Below are 23,404 nucleotides of genomic sequence, written 5' to 3'. Positions count from 1 at the left end.
TTAAAACTGTCATTACTCGGTCAATTCTCACCCGTTTCTTACGAAATTAAATGTGGACGCTGCTCAGAGCCTTGTGGCGCTCACAAACCAAGAATTTGAACTTTATCATTTACCGTTCATGAGATATGACAACTTTAAAAGGGCCTGTTTTCTCTGTTGTCTGGAGTTTTCGACAGAGACACAGGTGCGTGTGTGCGTGAGGTAAGGAGGAGGAGGAGGGGGAGGAGGGGGAGGGGCTAGGGGGAGCTTGTCAGTCTCCAACTATCTAAATGTACTTCTCCACCACAAACTTTGACACTCAACTCCTCCCACAGTTTTGGGAAAAACCCCACACATCCTATATCAAAATGTGCGGTTTGATCGGGAAAGGTGTGCTATGACTTTTCTAAGTGTTTCGAGTAACCATGGCGACAAAAATCCCCAAAAACTGTGCAACCATTTCCACATACACATACATGGGAAACGGTCAACAACATGATCAGAACCCAGTCCACTTTAGAACCTCACAGTGTCGTAATACTTTAACGTAGAGACCTCAAACTTTATATGTGAGACCAGAGACCCGTCCTGAACATGTCTGCAGAAGGAGACCTCACTACAGGAAGTGGAACACCTAAAACAGGAAGTTAAATATAACGTTGCCATACATTGACCGATCTGCACGAAACATCATATGTGAGACAAGGGACCCGTCCTAAACATGTTTAGGGACACGCCCTTGACCCAACAGGAAGTCGGCCCATTTTAACCTCACAGTGTCGGTTATATCAAAACGTGTGGTTTGATCGGGAATCGTGTGCTATGACTTTTATAAGGGTTTCGCGTAACCATGGCGACAAAAATCGCGAAAAACCCTTAACGAGTTCCCGTAGACATGAATGGGAAACGGACGGAACAAGTCGACAAAACCAAGCCCGCTTTGGAGCCTAACAGTGTCGTCATACTTTCACGTAGAAATGTGATTTTAACTTTAAACGGGTCACGAGACTTGGGACTTTTATCACCTAAGTCACGGTTTCGATACATATTACGGTTTTTCCACAATCGCAGTTTAAGTTTTGCAAAAAAAATGTACGTTTTTAAATTTTATAATGGGTGTGTATTGCGTGCGTGGGCGGTAGCTAGAGTGTACACTGTAGTGAGAAGTAGAACATTATTCACTTAAAATCTCCAAACAAACTCCTCTCCTGCCCACAATTTCCAACTTAAACAGACATTTTTTACATCAAAATGTTGCTATGGTTGTTGGCTAACCCTTACAGTGTACACTCTGCTGAGATTGTGAAAATAAATCACAAACTCTCCAAAAAAACTCTTCTCCTGCCCACAATTTCCAACTTAAACAGACATGTTTTACATCAAAACGTTGCTATGGTTGTTGGCTAACCCTGTGTGTTGTTTTCATATTCATACGACCTGTGGTTTTTCTTAAAATCACCTCAAAGCGCAGAGAGTTCTGGTCAACGCTGCCATAGACGGCCATGTTAAAAATTTAGATTTGGACTTTTTGAAAAGTCAAGTTCAGGACATTTTAAAACTGTGATTACTCGGTCAATTCTCACCCCTTTCTCACAACATTACATGTGGACGCTGCTCAGAGTCTTGTGACGCTCACAATCCAAAAATTTTAGCTCTATCATCTACCGATCATGAGATATGACAACTTTAAACGGTGCTGATTTCGCTGTTGTCTGAGGTTTTCGACAGAGACACAGGTGCGTGTGTGCGTGAGGTAAGGAGGAGGAGGAGGAGGGGCTTGTCAGTCTCCAACTATCTAAATGTACTTGTCCACCACAAACTTTGACACTCAACTCCTCCCACAGTTTTGGGAAAAACCCCACACATCCTATATCAAAATGTGCGGTTTGATCGGGAAAGGTGTGCTATGACTTTTCTAAGTGTTTCGAGTAACCATGGCGACAAAAATCCCCAAAAACTGTGCAACCATTTCCACATACACATACATGAGAAATGGTCAACAACATGATCAGGACCCAGTCCACTCTAGAACCTCACAGTGTCGTCATACTTTAACGTAGAGACCTCAAACTTTATATGTGAGACCAGAGACCCGTCCTGAACATGTCTGCAGAAGGAGAACTCACTACAGGAAGTGGAACACCCGAAACAGGAAGTTAAATGTAACGTTGCCAAACATTGACCGATCTGCACGAAACATCATATGTGAGACAAGGGACCCGTCCTGAACATGTTTAGGGACACGCCCTTGACCCAACAGGAAGTCGGCCCATTTTAACGGCAAGTGCCCACTAACTTTGCTGTACATTGACCGATGTGCACGAAACAGGATATATGCGACCAGGGATCCGTCCTGAACATGTGTAGAAAAGGTGACCTCACTACAGGAAGTGCAACACCCGAAACAGGAAGTAAAGTCAAACATTGTTTGATCTGCACGAAACTTGACAGATGTGACGAGGGAACTTCCCAGAACTTGGACGTTGCCCGAGAACTCGACATGCCGGAAGCTGCAGGCACCATCGAAATTACGCCGGCGGAATTTTCTAGTTATTATTAGTATTATTATTATTATTATTAGTAGTAGTAGTAGTAGTAGTAGTAGTAGTAGTAGAAACAGAACATATATAATCTCGTTTCATTAGTGAGAAATAAACACAATCAACTGCAAAAACAAAAGTTTTTACTCCTTGTGCCAAATATGTCCTTCCTTGCGCTGACGTTTCATATGTGGGTTTATTACAGCTGTAAAACTCTGTCGTATACAAAAAGTGTGTGTCTGTGTGTGTCTGCTGTACATGTTGTGGCCCGTTCTGGCGCTCATTAAAATTTAGACAAAGTCCTGTAAAGCCTCCACGGACGATTCGCAATAGTGGATAAGTGGAGGATGTTGTTACATGGCAACCAAAATGAAATGGTTTCGTTACCTTGGATAGAAATACGGACTTCTGTGAATTTAAAGAGTGCTGGAAACATGTTTGGCTTATGTAAGTATACAATACTCAACATATATATATATGTATAGATATATATATACACACATAGAACAACTAAGAGAGGCTTCCCCCGTTTAATATGTTTCTTCTCATTACCATTTATGTATCTATAGAACTTTGACAGCAACGAAATGACTGGCTGAGATACATGTGACAACGGAGCCACACTGTCCTACTTACGCATTCTGTGTCACAATACAGCTGATTGACTCACACTTTTTTTTTTTTTATCCCCACAACCCACTCTGTTTACTTGTATGCTATTTTGCACAACAACAACTATTTTTAGCCGTTGTTGCATTCACAAACGCATTAGGAGCTGAGCAACACCCTTGAAGAAAATGCAATTTTCAGGCCCTTCAACATTAAGTGCATTATTAGTGTATGGTTCATCCCCTTATGGCTGCATTTCACTGTTGTGTTATGTCTCCCTGCATCACGTCATAAAGCAGAAGGCATCTCAGACTGGTTTCATGACAATCGTGATGTGTAACTGGATCTGGACTACCCAGTATTATAATCTGCAGTGTTAATAAAGTACTTATTTCAAAGGCCAGCAGCAGCAAATCAGCAAGCATAATTGTCCATTGGGAATTGTCCATTGAAGCTACAGTAGTGGAGAAACTAGTATATCTATTTCATTTTCATTTGATTCCTCTATTAGGGTATTTGCAACTGTCAAGTACAAAATGAGTCTTGAAGGGCTAAACGAACACCTGACATTTACAGCTCATATTAATTTCCAACACTCACAGTGCTTGGATGCCCACTTATTCCTACTGAGACAAGGAGTCCATGCGTCAGGCACAAGGGAGGCAGACTTTAAGTCTATAACACATGAAACAGACACACACTCACACCTATACGCAATTTACAGTCTCCGAACTGACGCGACCCTACGTGTTTGGAGAGTGGGAGGAAAACCGCTCACAACTGGCACGAGCTGATCATACACGAGACGCACAAAGATCTGGTGACAAAAACAAATGAGCTGACAAGTGGGTGCCTTTGTTTTGTAATTTATTTATTTACTTTTTTGATAATGTCCCCCCCCACTGACACTGACAATAGAGTGTTGTGTGTGTGTCTGTCATCGTGCCAGCTGACTGCAACTGGTCCAAATTAGCAAACTACATATTGAAGAGATCGTGCTGCTCCAGTGTGTGATTCCAGATTTTAATTTTGATGCCACAGATGAAAAGAACAGTGGATAAAATGAGCTTGTTTTGGTGCCGTCTAACAATGCAACAGCCGCGCTAACGAGGCTGTTATTGGACTCATAATCACATTAAAGTGCCACAGAGATATTACTGAGAGGAGATAGGCCACTTACATCATACTGAGAGTCTGTGAACACCACTGATGCTATGATGCGTCGCCACGTTGGCAGAGAGCCGAGGAGTACAGAGCGACTGTTGTGTTGTCGACATATCCGCTACGTGCGTGGGGTTTTTTTATCTTATGAAGGTAACTCGACAGGCAAGCAGTGTTGCCAGATCAGATTGACAGTTTCCAGCCCGATCACATCTTAGAACACGCCCAATTCAATAAAAACCAGCCCCAATCCACAAAGTTGCCAGACACCCCCGTGTAAACCTGTAAAATCATAACACATGCAATAGAAAAAACACTTCCAGAGCTTCATATCTGCATCAAATAACCACACATTTCACACAGGTTTTTGCAAATTGCAACAAACAAGAGCGCCGTAAATCAACCATATAGGCTACACAAATTTCACAATGAACCTCTGGCATCCGAGTGCCAGTCCCAGATGAGTAATAATGCCAGCTGCACGCAAAAAGGTGCACTTTTAAGCCGCGTAGGCCTAATACATTTCATTATTTACATCACAAATGACCTGTATGAGGACGACAAAAACTCGCCAAATGTGGACAAAAGCAACTCAAATTTTATTCACCCGCCCAATGTTTCTACACATCTATGCAATCCTGACACTAAAGTGGAAGATAATAAAAATGCGACCCCAGGAGACAAATTAGGAATTACTGTATGTATTATTGTATTTGATTATTTTCAATGTAGCGTTAAAGGTGCCATATGTAAGAATGTGGCACGGTTACTACATTCAAATTCAAAATACCGAGGTCTTTTAGGTTTCGTTTTCTGACGTAACTGGCAACCCGCAGTTGCTCGGCAGCTGAGACTCTACTGACTGCAATGATTGGTAGACGGCAGTAGGTGGCACCACATGCCAAAACATGATTTCAAAACATAAACATGATTTGCAGTCTGCAAAATATATTTTTTTTAATGCAAATATTTTGTCTGTACTGTTGTTGTTGGTGAGTTCAGTTTGTTGTATGAACATTATCTAAAGCATACATCTAAAGCTTTGTTCAGGTGCCAAAACCTTGAAGATGTGAGGCCAGAGTTTAAAGTTTCACATCTGTAGATGAAGCGGTAAAACAGTCACTGCTTGCGGTGAGTATTTTTCTATCAGATTTGACAGATTTTAAATATACAGTTTAGTCTCAGCGACCATAGATAATGAAGTTATTCCTATGTTTCCATTCATTTAAATAAGGGCGTGGTCTCGTTAGTCCGAAATAGCTGTGTGGAGGCGTTAGTGAGATGACTACTAATTGACAAGACTTTCCTAGACAGACTGATTTGTTCATCATTCTCATTAAATGAGGCAGAATCTACTTTTATACAATAGAAAAATAGAACATAAAATGCATTAGTAGTCGTATTCGTATTATAAATAAAAAGGCAGAATGTGTTTGTCCTCATTCATTTGCACGTTTTTGCCGTCCTGAACGATGATTGACAACAAGCGACTGGAAAATATGCCAGGAAACTTGTCACTTTCCCAATAAATAAATGAAAGATTATGTGCAGATTTTGCACTGTTTGTTTTCATGTTTTGAGACAAAATATGTCCATTAGAGAGGACATTTCCATCTAAGTGAACACATATACACAATTAAATATGTAAAAAAACAGACTGTAAGACACACACACACGCACATTTGCACCCAAAAGCAGCCTCCCACACACACACACACACACACACACACTTACTCACATGCAGACAAACGCGCAAGTGTCTGGCGTGTGAAGAAAACTGGCAGATGGTACAAGGTCTGGATGCGGATTCTCGAAAGTGTGTTTGTCGACTCTCGGAGACGCAGAAATGTTGTTACATCTGATTTGCATGGACAACCGCTCGCTTAGATGAGATCACAGCTAAGGCGAAATATAATTATAGAGCAAAACAGTATAATTATACGGGGAAACACACAACATGCACCAGACATCCTACTGGAGAGGCCAACACTGAAATCATTGAAATATTTTAGAAACCTCAGCGATTCTCATATATCCTCCCAGCTGTTGTTATTGTTATTAAAGCGTCTGGCCTTCTTGTAAGAACTTATCTTATTCAGACATGAGTCACCATCAGCACTTATTCACACAGCAGCAGCAGCAATAACAATCATAATAATAATAACAATAATAAAGATGCCGCAAAGTGATAATCCATGTGTGTGTGTGTGTATCGAGACACAAAAGATGTCATCATTTCTGACAAATCACAAGCCGAGGCACATTTACAGCGTATGATGTTTAGCGCTCTTTAGTAACGACGGCGGCAGATGGATAATGTACAAAGTGATGCCTTTTTTGTTTGCCAATATGTTTTGACAGTTTTTTTTCCTTTGTTTTCCTCCGTCTTATGTAACAGTAAAATACACATTTATTGAACAACACTTTGTCTCGCCAATCTGTTGTTGCCGTCTGCCCTGCAGTGCACTTATATAATAAACATAACCTTTTTTTTTTTTTTTACTGGATATTAAATGCATTAAGTGGGTCATCAAAAAAAAAGTTAACTTCAAAATAAACTTTTGGATAACTTGCATTTATAGCGTTTCGGTATTTACCTGTCAAGTTCATGGTAACACAAATGTGTTACTAGGTAATTACAAATGGCAATAAGAAAGTAAATACAATGAAACTATGGCCAAAATAATGGGCATTTACCTGGTAACTATATAGTAAACTATAGTGTGTTATTGGGTAATTGCTACTGGTTATACAAAGGTAAGTACAATGAAACTATGGCCAAAATATTGGGTATTACCTGGTAACTATATGGCAAATTTTAATTACTAGCTATTTACCCAGTAAATACATGACACAAAAATGTGTTACTACGCATTTATTGGTAATAACTACTGATAAAAGTGGGTAAATACAGCAAATCTACAGTGGAAATACTAGGTATTTATCTGGTAAATTATATTTTGGTTTTGGGTCATTCTTACTGTAAAAACTAGGTAAGTACGAAGACAAAAATGTGTAATAATTGAGCAATCGGTAATCTCAATTTTATTGAACATTAAAAGAAGCGGCAAAGTGTTGACTTAATAATAACAAAACAAACGCACAAACCATGGTTTCTTCATGGATTAGTTCAAAGGCAGAGGAGATGTCACGGGAAAATACAGAAAATCACCTGCCCAAAGTGAACGAGATGATGATTTGCAGCTCGCACAATGACTCTCAGAACTAAGGCCGAAATGGCTCTCATTGTGAAATGACAGCGTTACAATGCTCTGTACCATCTTTTCATATGTGCTGCATTTTCCCTTTTAGATACAACAATGACACACACACACACACACAGTCCAGTGTCCTAATAAAGAATGTAATACATTCTGAACAGTAACGCCTTGACCGCTCGGACACTGTGATGCATGAACTACACGGTACATGACAAATTTCAACTCAACGTTTAAAGACGTGACGACATGAAACCACACGAAGAACAAGGAGGGAAAACAAACCCTCGTGGCTCAGTGCAAAGAATGGCTACTTCACTGTGAACAATTGTATCTGCGCTGGCTCAGTGGAGTGCGACGCCTCGACGGGCTGATACTAGTTTATCTTGATTTAGCTGTCATTCCCCTAAATGAGCTGCTAAATCAGTTTTGACAGAGAGCCGTCATTCCATTGTGTCAGTGGGAAGTTTATAGGGGAATAAAACCCCATCAGAACATGATCATATAAAGCATGAAATTTCATGGCATGGATTTTCCCTTTTTGAAGAACTCACCATATGAGGGTCATAACAGAGTTACAGTAGAGAGGAATTTACCAGACACTGGAGGATTGTGTACTATAAAAGAACCACTTTATCCAGTTTTCTCCAGAGTGTTTCAGTGTGAGTCACCGCTGTGATGAGATTCAATGAACAATATAATTATTGTCAATGAACTCTTACCCATTGTGAAGCTTCTCCTCCGGCATTCTCCCGGAGTATCCGCGGTGGGGGAATTCAGTGGCCATTTCACATACAGGCCCTCCAGACAAGTTCCAGAGAATATCTAGATATCACTTGAGGCATGATGTCAATTTTATAAATCGTGGGTACAGTCAAGGTGGATGTGGTCGTGGACGAGCTCTCGCTCGCGTCACACTCCTGTGCTTCAAATATATATCAGAGCCCCAGACTTGACATGGTCACGAAATAAGTAGAACTGTGAGTTTATCTTTCCTGGCAACGACTCGAAACAGCTGGGTAAAGCAAAATGGAGCGCACCCTCACTGTAACACTGAAGTAAAGTTAGAAAGATATTCACAGATTCAAACTGATTTGAATGAAACATTGTTGAAAGGGTGTATTATCATGTGCACAGTAACTCTGTGACGCGGCTCTTTTTGATGTAAAGCTTGTCGTCTACATCGCTATGATTCAAACTATGTCTCACACAATGTTTCTTTTAAGTATTATTGATTGAGGAAGTTGGAATCAGTCAATATCTTTTTCGAATTTTACTCAACTTGTGTAATAATGAGAATTGTGAGAATGATCTTTGTAACTGATTCCCGAACTTAAAGGTGCATTATGTAATAAATCTAAATCAACTGGCCATAAAATCCTCCTAATATGTCACAGAGACTCAGGAATAATGTTCATATAACAAACTGAACTCACCAACAACAACAGTACAGACAAAATAATTGCATTAAAAAAAATATTTTGCAGACTGCAAATCATGTTTATGTTTTGAAATCATGTTTTGGCATGTGGCGCCACCTTCCGCCGTCTACCAATCATTGCAGTCAGTAGAGTCTCAGCTGCCGTGCAACCACGGGTTGCCAGTTGCGTCAGAAAACGAAACCTAAAAGACCTCGGTATTTTGAATTTGAATGTAGTAACCGTTTTTTGGCCACATTCTTACATATGGCACCTTTAAATAAAACTCTAGCATGCTATAGCTGTGTCCATCAGCTTCAGCCCTCTTCCACCACTTTTTGCTTACATAGCTCTCAAGGTGATCCATGGAAATCAATATTATTAATAATTGGTATTTCCTGTGCACGTTATCCTTATTTCATGGACACAAATTTGTATTTTGTGTGTTTTTGAGTCTGGGGCTCTATAAAATATGGTCAATTCTGATTCTGAAACACCAACACGGCAGTGGTGAAAGTACAAAAAAAAGGCTCCAGAATAAATAAACTAGATTTAAAACTTAAGAATGATTTTTATACACTCAGAGGAACATTTTAATTTGAATTAAAACAGAAACACTTGTTAAACAAAGTTCTATTATGGCTCATGTAATATGTTTACCTCTGATCTAATAGGCTTGGAGTACAAAATCTGAAAGAACACAAATTCAGTTTTGTGTATGTAATTATGTTGTCAACTAAAAAAAAAAGTAGAAGCAATATTGGAGGTTCCGTCAGAGCTGCAGTCAGCGATCGTTATGATGAAACATTAACTGATTTTTGCAAACCGAAGCCAAAATGTTATTTTGGGTTTTTTTTTTTTTTTACGAGAGCAGAGGATCAACTGGGGGAAAATAACCGTTAATGTGCTAAAGGAGGTTGAAACAAAGCAGATGGTGAGCACCTCTGGGGGAGAGCGATGTGATGGAGCTTTGACCAGAAAACAGCTGCAGAATGGATCTGCAAGCTCATTCAAGGAATCATGAAAGAGGCCGTCAAACGGCTAATAATATCTACCGTGCAGTTTGCAGCGTGGCTAAGTTTCTGCCACATGCATATGCAAGAGCTCGACAACGATAGTGTTTACCTTGCAAGAAGATTTACTAATTGTGCCAACCTCTCCTCGCCCTTATCCCCCTCGAGTGCTCACGTTCAGGAATGAGTCACAGTATAGTGTTGCAAACATGGCAGTAAAAGCAAACCACAGCAAGTTCCAACACTGAGTTTGTTTCTGTCCTTTCTTAAACCGTATTACCGTGCTTCAAAATAAAAGACAGAATATATTCTAATCTCAATAATAACACATTCACTTTTCCGACCCATTTGCATACATTATTCATTATCTATAACCAGCAATGTCATAATGTACAAAAAATCCCAGAAGAATTTATGAGAGAGTAATGCTCAGGGATGCCAGTTGAAGGCTGCTCTCTAATCAACAATTCATGCTCTGTGGTGTTTATCCAGCACGACATATTACAGGCTTTATTTCTGCTTGACGGTTTGAGAGTTCAGGCCACTTTACAGGCTAACGTTAAACAAAGCTGTAAAGGCACGAGTCTAGACCAAAATGTGATTTCGTTTTTCCGTCTCAGATTTATAAAATCCAGATGATATAAAGTAGACATATTATACCCTATTTCTCAAAGTTAACCGAGTTCCCTGGTGTCCTAATGAACATATCTGTGACATGCTTTGGTCAAAATACCATAAGGATGAAGCACCACAGCAGTTCAATCACTCTGCCAAAACAGCCCTGTTCAGAACGCTCGGTTTTTTAGTGCCTGTCTCTTTAAATGCAAATGAGACACAGGAAACTACGTCAGCGTCACTGAGGCCCGACAGCTAACAGCAGTTAGCATTTGGGAAAGCCATAATTTGCTGACTCTAGCCGACACATTGCCGTCATGTATAACATGTATCCACTGGACACTTAAATACTCTGAGGCTGGAAGTGTGTGTAGAACTCTGTGCTGCACCGCGCAGCCAAGAATTGAACACTTCTTGGACTTCCACTATTCTAGATGCTATTGCTCTGCAATCTCGCATTTTTCAGGGACAAAGCGGAGCTCCGCGAGACAACAATTCCAGGAATGTCTCGTTGTGACGTCACAATGAGTGCGGTAGTCAACATCGCATGCTTCATCTCCTGTACTTAGACTGCGGTAGACCACAAAAACATGAGTGAGTCAATTTTTTCACACTTTGCCTACTCATAGGGCCTCCAGAGTCCCAAATATAAATATTAAAATGAAAATAAAAAGTTGATTTTGCGTAATATTTCCCCTTTAACATTGCAAAACAGGTAAGATTCTGATTCAACAACTGTGCACGTCAGCTTCTGTGGGTCTAAACTGTGAAACAAGAGCATGAACTAAGGTTAAGGGGAAATGAGTGGGAAGCCCGAAAAGCCTGTGTACTTTTGCCTGAAATATCAGCCATCATCTACTTTTCCAACATCTACAGTGTTACATTTTTCTACTCTTCAGTGGCCTCTGTGCGACTACGACCAGCCTCTTCAGTGAACGTGAGTTGATTTGTCCGGCCAGCAGTGAGCTGTACTGTCAGAACAAGGAGCCAGCGAAAAAAGGCTTTCCAGTGAGCATTAAGGGCTTGAGCGCTGTGAGCTTCTTTATTGCTGGGTCACTAACTCTCCGTTATGCCAGTCATGTGCACCACAGAATGAAACAAATGAAATTCATAACAGTACATTTTCCTCCTTCTCACAGAACAAGAGTGAAACTCTCGCTGCAGCCGAGGAGAACAGGAGGAATTCCCTGTCAGGACCTCCTGCTTAATGAACTGGAATTGAGCGGGCGGTAGAAACTTGGTTGAACCTGTCTTGTGTGTGCAATGCCTGTTGACTTAATGTGGGTGGGTATAAGGCAGTCATCGACACAGTTTATGTGTAATCATGACATATCTTGGTTATCCCCCCCAACTGCTTGCCAGAGCGGCTCCCTCTCCCTCTTCTCAGTGAGCTACACCGAAATGTTCTCGAGCTGCAGCTCGTGGTCCATGTGCTGCTGTTACATAAGGTTGGAGTAAAATATTCATCAAGCTGCTCGAGCACACATCTGTATGCAGCTGAGTGCTTAAGAAACACTTTTCAGTATACCTTATAACTGCATCTACTACTGCTGCTGCTACTACTACTGCTGCTGCTGGGTTAAACCCGCCGTGTGCGTACATGTGCGCGATTGCTTCAAATGTTTATCGACATGTTATGTGTTTGACGGCTAAACAAGCGTGCAGTGATTCACGTGTGTCTCGCTGAGTCTGCGTAGGCTACATCAGTATGCCGTAAGTGTGGACATGCATCGCTCTCCTTTTAAAGCAAACATTTATGTCTACAACAGCTGCAGTGCGAGCAAGACCGGCGCGCGTTCCCTCTCCTCTCTCCAAATGCTACGTCATGCATGCAAATGTGCTCGCTGTTGTTGAAGTTACAAAAAAAAAAAAACCTTCATCGGGGTCCATTAGGACCAGGAGAAGCAGCTTGGCATCCGGCTGACCAGTGGATCCCTGGGAAGCCGTAACTCAGGACCCCCACCTAACTGACCACACACACGCCAGACTCCATTAAAAGTTTACTGTTTAATCTATACGACTGACCGGACTGCTTTACATCATGTCAGGAGCTTACTTTCTTTTTTGATTGTTGTAGTGACTGTTATTCAATTAGAGTGGATGTTGATTGATTGGCAGCAGCCTCGGAAAGGGTTTGATTTTCAACAGTGTGACTTGGGAAGCCCGAGTGAGAGTTAGTGAAGATGAAGTGGAGAAATCTGCTCCAGCTGCCATGTGACTGGAACATCTTTCTTCTCCTCCATCTGCCTGAGTGTGAAAAGGCAAGAGATGCGGGGGGGGGGGGGATGCTAATATTATGTATGCATTAAGGATAAAGATAAAGGAGATCAGAGGAATCCAAATTAAATATGCAAGGGCGCTGCTAATGAAAAGCGGACGATCACGGCGCTAATGACAGATTTGAGACTTCCATGTGAGAGTGCGATCCAGAAAAGCTCATTACTGTTTCCCACAGACTCTCACCTGAGCAAGCACGTATGTGCATATTTTAAGTGTTGGAGATAAAAAAAGAAATCCACCACATTCAACTGTGTTTATCAATGGGGTCTGTATGCTCATGAATAGATGCATAGATTAAAGTGAAGAAGGAAAAAGAAAAAAAAAAAAACTCCCCCGCACACAGTACATTAGAACATATAAATGATGCAAAAAAAAAAAAGAAAAGAAAAACCTTGAGTGTCTTCGATCAAACTGGGTTCACTCAGACTAAAGCTGGAGGCTTCGACAGGCAGAATGAATCTGACTTTTGGTTTTTGTGAGGCTGTGGAATAAGAGACATTATCAAATGATAGAGCTGTATGTGAGTATGATGTGAGCATTACTGTATATCAACTACTGCATAATAGAAAAGCATCAAAAATGATTTAGTTTTACTTAAGCGGGGGAAAAACACACTACAAGATTCTGTGTCTGATTTTACCCACAATTCACAGTTGGACAGAGTCTGCACCAGTCAGCACTAGTCACACAGAAATATGTTAGAGTTTGAGGGCAACAGACCCTGCACCCTACATTAGTTTGAATTGTTTGAGCCGATCCGGTAGTGTGTACAGATTGCCGACCTATCCGCAAACACGTGTTGCCAACAGTTGGAAACATCTTTATTGTCATTATACAAACGAAATTGCGAGGTCAAGTGGTCTCCACGCAGAAAGGGAATCAAACCCAGCACCTTCTTGGGCCACAGGAAATAGTGTCAGAAGATGAAGACAACAGGAAGTAGCGAGAATATCAAAACACCTGTTCAAACAGCAGTAACAGTGAGCCATTTCTTGCCCATGTTTGTTTACCCTTTAAACCAGGGGACTCAAACTCAGTGAGTGTCCAGTCTGGAATAAGGTTCAACTACATTACTGTGCAGAAGTCTTAGGTTTGTTGTTTTAGCAATGCTATAAAGACAATAGAGGATAATTATTTCTATTTCGCTATACTGGAGCACATCCAGAAAATATGTATGCCGTTTTTTGTTGTTCAGAAGAAAAAACATCCTCTACAGGTGTCAAGTATTTAGGGTGATCTACCCTTAAGCCCAATTTATACTCCTGCGTAAAGTGCTCTGCGTCGACGCAGAACCTGTCTAAGAGCCTCTGCGTCGTCTCCGGGTGCACGGAATATTTTTTAAGTGTCCGACACTCTGTCAAGGGACAACGGAGACGGCAAGAGCTGCGATTGGTCCTCAGGACAGGCCGAGCGAAGCTGCTCTGTGCCGGCTCACAGTGAGCAGCGAGCGTCCACAGAGGGCGGAGCTGAATACCGCTAAATACGAATAGAATAACTATAAATACGTCATATCTTAACACACACAGCACATGTTTAGACTCTAAATGGCCAATTTCTCGCCTCAAATTATCTTAAAACTGCGTTCCGGGACACAGAAAAGTGACAAACGGCCGCTGTTTCAACAACAACAGTCTTTCTCCCTCGGACGCCATTGCTCACTGTAGCCAAAAGCACAACAACCTTGCGCAGCGACCCCTACTGATCGGGCGGGCCTATCCGTCACCACGACGCAGAAGTATAAAGGCTCGAGTGGTCTACGTGGTGACGCAGACGGATAACGCATTACGCAGTCGGAGAAGTATAATGTGGCCTTCACACTTGAACAATAACACAGTACTGTCAATACTGGAGTGGAACCTTAATTAATGTCACTGGTAAATCTTGTGTTTGTCCTACTATCTGCTGTTAAAAAAAAAAAAAAAAAGTCTATTACGCCAGGTTTATTCAAGACATGCTTGAGCATTACATAAACATGTTGCGTGAGTTGCGGCCCTTCATTCCAAATTCCAATGATCAGAGAATTTGACAGACAGAAAAAACAACAGAGCTGGTGGTGCCCTGAAAGTACTACTACTAAAATCATATGATAATATTCCATCAAGATAACGTAACAATTCATGATGATTTTTCACAAAATTCCAAACTAAAAGTGTAAAATGAACATAAAATTATGAAAGGAACTGAAAACAAAAATGTACATATGGAAAACTGTAATAAAGACACTAAACATGCTCATATAGATGTATCATTTTACATTGAATACATTTAGAAGTGTGATTCTTATAAAATTATGATCAAAAATATTATTTCCTGTTCATGACAATCACATTAAGTATTATATTCTGTCTATAACCATAGCTACAGGAGGAGGAGGAGGTCATGGGCCACTTCTCATTACAAACTGATATTAAGGCGTGTGCCTCATTAAATCGAGTGGGGGCCGTATGTGACCTCTGCTTTAAACTGTCACTCTTGTAGAAATGGTGGCTCCCATGAGTTTTGATGCGTTCAGCTGCTTTGACAAAATCGTGTAATCTGTGATCCCTCATCAGGCGCAGTGGTAAAAATGTGTCTTTCAGTCGTCATAAACAAAAAAAATCTGTGCGACTGACTGTGAAAGTCGCGTAGTGTGTCCACAGCCTACGCCTCATGTTCCGCCTGAAGCGTCATCGTCAAATCTTTGATTGCAATGAAACATAAAAAGTGCGTATAATAATTATGGCTCACTAATAACATCCTCACGCAACGCTACAGAGTGTTCTTCCTGCAGAACACACGGCTGCGATTGTATCGCGTTGATCACACAAAAAGAGTCTTAGAAGAAGACCAGAGGAGTCTGTCAGGGTCAGAGAAAATAAGAAGAAGCAGAACATTTGTATTACGCTCTCTTTTTCTGTCGGTACATGTTGTAGAGAACAACATGTTTTTCTTTGAATGCTGAATGTCTGTTATGGCGGTGACAATGAATTAAAAAAAAAACAAAAAAAAAACAGGTCATTTGAGACCTGAGCTCTGCCACCATTCCATCACTCTTTACTCCTTTTGATTCCCTTTTAGATGAATTTGGTTGATGATAAAATGCTCGAAAAATGCATTCATAACATTAGAAAGAGAAGAGAGGTGTGTATATTGTGTTTGTATTGCGTCATAGCTGAAGTATCAGGAATACAACAGACAATTATTGACTCATTCAGGTTGACTTACTAATACTGCAGATAAATGACAGACAATGGTTTTAGTGCAACACTTTTGGTAATCAAATGTCAGAAGAAATCAAAATTGACAAATCAGACCAAAAAGCGAAAGATAATCTGAGCACGAGCAGGTGAGCAACAGATGATTCCTTGTAAAGAATTTCTGTGGATGGAAAAAGCAGTTCTTTTTTCGGTGTACTGAATCATTAGAGTCTGTTCATTAAAAAGATTTGTCCACTGAATCATTCAGTACTTCCTGCATGACCGGAGCACAGACTCACAGTCTGACACGATCACTGAACTGAAACACAGGTTGCGATTCGGCTCACGATCGCCGGCTTAAAGAAAGTGCTGTCGACTCCTCTGCTTATTAAATATTGAGATTTTAGAAATGTCCTTGCTAAATATTGAGGAGATTAAACGCATGTTTTCAGGTCTTTTTTTTTTTATTTTTTTTTTTAATCTGATCTACAGTTTGACATTGTTCTTGGATTTGCTGATTCTGACAGTTTAAGCCTCTGAATATCACTCAGGGCAGGTGGTCAAATGTGTAGGTTTCATCATGCAGCGGGAAACTATGAAAGGTTTGCGAGAGCAGAGTGCAGCACTTTCGATCTTGCATTAAATAATCCCTGAAAACTTTGCCTTTATCTATGTATTTTCTATGCTATGTGCCACTGGCGTAGCCAGAAAAAAAAGACATTGGTGTGTTCGCCAGCAAATACTGGGTGAGCCAAATTTACACCTCCACAAACATTCGAAAGAATGTATCTCTCTCGAATACAACATTAACTAGAAGACCTCCGCCAAGACAGCTAAGTGCCTACAAAATAGACCCTGCCGGCGTGCCTGGGTCAGACAGCAGGAGTTGCAACCAGTGATAGCGTCTGAAAATTTCAGCCAAATCCGTCTGTGACTTTTCATCTTGTCTCCCCCCCAGACCCCTAGCATTAGAAATTAGCAGTAGCTAGTGTGATACATTACATCTGATAATTGTGACACTGTATCTGTCCCAATCAAATAAACACAAAATAATACTATGTATATGAGCGATTTTTGATCATTTCTAGCCAAATAAACTATTGCTCTGTGCACAATGACACTGCAAAAGAAAGAAAGAGGGATGCTTTGTGAGTTTTAAATACGCAGCTTTGCATCTGAGGATACAAATTATCTTTATTTAAGCGGAAGCCAATCCATTCAGTAGTCAATAAGGTCAAAACCCAATTTGAGGACCGTAAATACTCCGTGAGGAAAGACACTGACTCAGCTGCAGGAAGAGTTCAGTGACGCAGCGGCCGCCTGGCCTCGCTGCACTTAAGAGCAACGAGAAGAGGGAATATTGTTTAAAAAGGACATGGATTTTAATGTGAGATCAGGGTGAAGGAGAACTCTGGAGTCTGGATTATTACCATCTTTTTAACACAGCTGATTTCAAATACGTTTTTCCTATCTATATCTGAGAGTGTTATCTGAGAGAAGAATCCCTCGGTCTAATTACCGCAGAATTTGAACAACCCCACTGCCTTGTCAGTCCCACTGACAGTGATTTTGAGTTATAACTATGCTAAAATGTGCAGCTGTCCATGAAATGTTTTGAAACACATGACGGTACGCCGCAGTGTAAAATGTAATTCCAACAAAGAGAAAAGTACATTTTCGCAGTGAGTTGTAAAAAGCAAACAAACAAAGAATTGGCCATTACGCTTAGCTGCATGGAAAATAAAAAAAAGTGTGTTCAATAATTCATTAAACACAGAAAAGTAGACAACATTTCATAAAAGAAAGTAAACTATGAATCAGGCAGGATGCTTTTTATCACATTGCCTCTTACTGCTTAGCAACCAACTTCTCCAGGGCGAAAAAGGCGAAAGTGCTGAAATTTACCAAGGGATTTTGATTCTAAAGTGATGAAAATGTCCATCATGTGGCAGCGAAATTTTTACACATACTGCTCTCTCACACTGCCCAGTCGCTCCTGTAGTTTCTCAGCCAGTGTTATTAATTATTCAAACAAATGCATAAGACGATCAATAAAGCAAAACAACAACAACAACAAAAATCAGAGTTTTCAGTTTCATACAGTATTCATGCTGCTGGTCTAAGCTCTACAATCAAACTCAAACGTGATGATCTTTTACCTTAAACAGGCGGAGTATGTTGGCCACCATGATGGAGACGGAGCTGGACGACGCTCCGATGACGCCGACCACCCGCTCGGGTTTGGTGATGATGGGCGCTCCCCCTCCCAGACACTTGACGTCGGTGCCGTCCTTCTCGATCAGCGCCTGCACGAAGGTGAGAGACTGCTCCAGGGCGTGAGTGTCCCTGGAACAGGTGTCCAGGATACGGGCTCCTAGTGTGATGTTGGGCAGCAGATTGTTGTCGTTATTGATGCGGTCAAGGGCAAAGAGCATCGCCTCCAGTCTGTGAATGCCCTTCTCCTTCTTCAGCTCCCCACATGGCTTGCCGTCGTGGCCTCGGGCGTGCACTGGGAACAGTCCGCCCAGGGAGATGTCCCCGTCTATGCGGATGGAGTTCAAATGTGTGTGTCCCGGTCCTTTGGGTTTGGCGGCCTGAGCGGTGTTGAGTGAGCTGTCGAGAAGCAGCAGCAGCAGCAGCAGCGGCAGACACAGGCCATTCTGTTGACACCCGGTACGATCCAGTCTGCATGCCGACGCTTGAAACATGACCACGGAAACGAGCGCGCGTCCACCTCCTACGACCAAATCCAGTGATCAGGAAACAAAAGGCGTCAGGTGTTACTTTAAAACAGCCAGAGAGGTTAATTCCAATACCTCTAGAAGGAGTTGGCACAGAAAATGCTTCCTCTCATGTCTCTCCTCGGCATTCAATTAATATAAAATATGATCCTGGCTCTTTCGCTGGATGTAATCCTGTACTCTTCTCTTCTTACATTCCCTCAATCCATCATCTCGCCACAGCGGTGGGTCGCTGCTCTTGTGTCTGCTGTTATTCTCAGACTTTCCATTGGAGATCCTTCATTTGGGGCATTAGGAAGAACAAAGGTGAGCAATAAGCTTTTTCCTCTTTGTTCCCCTCTCTCTCTCTCTCTCTCTGGCTATGTCTCTTTCCTCTCCACCACGATCAGAAGTTTTTAATCTCCCCTGCTCCCGTGGGCAGGGATTGGGTGTATGTCAGAGCCCTCAGGCCTGCTTAGGTCCACAGGCTTCAGAGCAAATTCCTGAAAGATGAAAAAGACGAGAAGAGATGTGAGACAGTGGACAGAGGACGGTAAACGGACATGTATTGGCACGAGCATTTCGATATCACATTTTCCACTGTGGTTAAACATTTTTTACTGCAGTGTTTTGTCAAATGAGGATACAATTTTTGGCCTTTGCGGTCAATTAAAAGGCGGCGATAGACTGTCAAAGTTGGCAGGGCGGTGAGATCAACCATATGACCTCATCACAATATTTTTTTGACATTCTCTTTACTGTTTCATTGTTCTTTTTTTTTTTTTAAATGGATGTGTCTGCTGCATGGTTTCCAGGCTGTGCTGTTGGCTCTTTCTCAGTACTCTGCTGTGAAATTGTTATTTTCCAGGAAAAATACAGTATATCGTCTTTGCTGCAACAAATATCACATATTCAAAGGCTGTGAAAGCATTGCAGCCATTAAGGGTTTAAAAGGAAGTTCAAAGGTATTGATAGAGCGGATACCTCTTTGTGCCAAATGGACCATTTCTTTCTTTCTTCGGGCAAAATCAATTACTTATATTAATGGAATTCATATGGGGTCTCAGAGGCACAGTCTTAAAAACGTCTATAAGTATGTGCCTCGCAAGGATAAAAGTACAACAAACCAATGGGGATCGGCTCTAAGGAGTCTGAAAGTGTGATTATGTTATTATGGTCAGCAGCTTTTTTTTTTTTTTTTTTTTCATCCAAGGTATACACAAAAGCAAAGATGGCAACAGATACATCACATCTCCTCCCATCTGCCGTCTGGTCAAAGCTCCACCCTCAGAACAGAGGAGGTTGTGCTCTGTAGTGGAACTGGGAATATTGGCCGCACATTCTCCCTCCCTCACCCTCATTTCTGGCAATCACCACTGCTTCAGAGGTGTGCAGTCTGCCTCTCCAGCTTGTTGTGAAGATGCTAGTCACCTGCACGCAGTGAGCTAGGTCAGTCATCGTGCTTTCACACCGCTGAGCTCCAGTGCAGTCCTCATTCATGCTCTGTTCATGTTTGGAACCCCTCGATGCTCTCAGCGAGAACCCAGTGTGTCATTTCATGATGTATGAATTGAATGACTGTGAGAGGGCTGAAGATTTATTTTTCATTTACACGAACATGAAGAGTAATTCAACAAAATAAGATTTTAAGCGGTTTAGAAACAAATTTCAGAGCACAGCTTTTGGAATCCAAGAAATGACTGCATTAGGCAAACTGACTCCTGGTAGCAGAGGATACTGGGCATTGAAATAGTTTACACACACTCTGAAACTGAGCTCCACTGATATCCTGAACCGTTTTTTCCTGCTCTGTGACAGAAGCGAGCTTAAAGTGTTTTGCTGTTTCGCTTCTGTAAGGGTCATTGCATCCAGATTATGTTGTGCTGTAAACAAGCTCAGCAGGTACATCATGCAGATTTAAAGCTGGATTTGGAGTTCTCTTATCTCCACAATGTCATGCCACGCACACACACACGGCAACATTATCATTCCCACCCGCCCCCCCAAATTTTTGTTTCCCCTGACACGCATACACAAACACATGCCTGCCAGATAAAAACATAAAAAATATGCCACTACAAGCTATCTTGTACATCCATATCTAGACCCTGTTCGTTGCTGAAGTTGTAATAGGCTCTGAAGGAACAATCTAAGCACTCACAGTCACAGACGAGGGCTGTAGACATTGGTTTTCCAGCAGAGTGGGTTGAAGCCTTGAATCCGCAACAGCTGAGATTCATTGAGAGCATATTGGAAGTGACAAGGTCCTTTGAATACACCCGACTATCTCCGACTGAGTAAGAAGTAATTTTTCAGAGTTGATTCACTGCAGGTTCACTTTAAGTGCTGCAGAGCGGATGACAACTGGAAAGCCAGCCAACTCACCATAGCCCCTGTGACCAACTACATACCACTGCCCCGGCATATCTTAGTTCAGAGCAACTGAGGCGTTGGCAGTGAGAGACGCTCCTGCTGCCGCCAGCGTTCTGCGGTAACAGTTTCACACAAATAAACTGCATTATTAAATGATGTTGTGCTGGGGTTTTTTTTTGTCATAAAGTGGACACTGAGTGATGGTGTGTAAGAAAGCCATGTGTTCATCAAACAGCAGATCATAGTTCACTTTGCCTCCAAAGTTAAAAAGATTTTTTTCTTGTGAATTATCACAGTTTTATGAATATATCCTACTGTGATTTAAAGCTGTGGTGTGTAACGTTTAAAGGACTCATATTATACCCTATTTTTTACAAGTTAACCTAATTCCCTGGTGTCCTAATGAACCTAAATGTCTGTGACATGCTTTAGTCAAAATACCTTCAGGATGAAGCACCACAGCAGTTCAATCACTCTGCCAAAACAGCCCTGTTCAGAACGCTCTGTTTTGAGTGCCTGTCTCTTTAAATGCAAATGAGACACAGGAAACTACGTCAGCGTCACTGAGGCTCAAAAGCCATTGTTTGCCGACTCTAGCCGGCACATTGCCGTTATATATGCAATGTATCCACTGGACACGTAAATCCTCTGAGGCTGGACGTTTGTGTAGAACTCTGTGCTGCACTGTGGAGCCAAGAACAGAACACTTCGCAGACTTCCGCTCTTCTGGATACTATTGCCCTCGCCTATAAACTTGCGTTTTTAGGGAGAAAGCAATGTGTGCCGAAGACAACATTGTGTGTTTTATCTCCTGTACATAGACTGAGGAGAAAAAACACGAGTGAGTAATTGTTTTTCACACTTTGCCTCCTCATAGGGCCTCCAGAGTCCCACATTCAAATAATTAAAAAGTTGATTTTGCATAATATGTCCCCCTTTAAATATAATCGAATGCTCGTCACATTCACACCACTGTCAAACACGTTCACACAATTCTTCCGCGTTTCTCAGCGTTGCACACAGGAAGTGATTCGTTTCAGACGGACAGTTTCAGACTGACAACAGTCATCTTGTACTAGTGAAGGGAGATGACTGCCAACATTTTTGGAGTGTGACTGAAAGCACAAAGAATTGCTCACAAAAAGGTTTCAGAAGTGAATTCTGCTGCGCGAAAAAAAAAACAAGTTGTTCTGCCGTTTGACAGGATAAATGCTTCTTACCTCCACCCGCCCCCCCCTGCACTGCTACTCTATACACACAAACCCTCCCTCAATCCCCAACACTAAATGTTATTTGCTGCAGCTTTAACATGATGTGGTGTGTTTCACTGGAGAGGAAGTTGTGACGCAATGAGGAAAAAAAAACTGGATTGTGTCCTAACAAAGTGTGTTTTTGCCATCCATCCATTTTCTACCGCGTTATCCTCCACATGAGGGTCACGGGGTGAGGTGTGCCAATCAGTTGGCCAGTCCATCACATGGCCATATATAGAGACAAGCAAACCATTCACTCACACCTACAGTCAATTTAGAGTGTCCATTTTTGCCTAATTCCCATATTGCATGTTTTTGGACTGTGGGAGGAAGCTGGAGAAAGCTCACGCACACACAGGGAGAGCCGTTAAGCCTTTTTCTTCTGTCACTTTAAAATAAATCCATACAGCAACACAACACCATTACTGCAACATGGCAGACGTGCAGCCCTCACTCATGTTTTGATCATGTAACAACACTCAGACTCCTTTCAATGCACAGCCAGTATCTTAGAGAAGCCTTGACGTGATATATAAGGTTTACACCCTAATGGATTCCAGAAATCAATCCATTGATATGTAAACAAGTAGCATAATTTAGTTTTTCGGAAAGCACATCCTTTAAATAATATAATTCAGAATGCACTTTAGTCTCTGTCGTGTATGAAGTGCATTTTTAGGAGACGGGGATAGAGATCCACAAAAACAATAAATAAAAGATTCCACGGATGTCACCAAACTTCATGTTTGCGTAATGAAGAGCTGCTGGGGGAGACAGCATGTGCACCTCCTTCATACTGAAGAGCCAAGCAGCCAATCTGAACACGGATCTGCTGTGCAATTGAAAGGAAAAGATCTTGCACATCACAAGATTACATCAAGCAGTATCATGCTAATCAGCTCACTTTGTCTTGTTCCAGATTAATATCGCACACAGCGCTTCCTCTAAGACCAGGATGTAGATAATTAATTCTCTAATCTTAAAGATCTCATTGCATTCAGGGATTGGTCTCTGCTGTATTTCCTTTGAATAAATCATTTCATTTCACC

At 41.6% G+C, this 23,404-nt stretch overlaps 1 protein-coding gene across 1 annotated transcript in view; it reads right to left on the bottom strand.

Annotated features, from left to right (window-relative positions):
* Nucleotides 1-23,404, bottom strand: part of LOC310930116 (metabotropic glutamate receptor 4-like) — a 185,300-nt gene that overhangs the window by 129,421 nt on the left and 32,475 nt on the right. Inside the window, exon 2 of the mRNA XM_083893038.1 lies at nucleotides 18,169-19,232. Within this exon, the coding sequence (XP_083749164.1) occupies nucleotides 18,169-18,717 (549 nt within the window). The 5' untranslated portion in view covers nucleotides 18,718-19,232. The remainder of the gene's footprint in view (nucleotides 1-18,168; nucleotides 19,233-23,404) is intronic.

Source organism: Microchirus variegatus (genome assembly GCF_963457635.1).
Source record: "Microchirus variegatus genome assembly, chromosome: 7".
Classification (NCBI taxonomy): Eukaryota; Metazoa; Chordata; class Actinopteri; order Pleuronectiformes; family Soleidae; genus Microchirus; species Microchirus variegatus.
The sequence above is the reverse complement of the archived record's forward strand: the minus strand, read 5'-3'. Positions and strand labels throughout refer to the sequence as shown.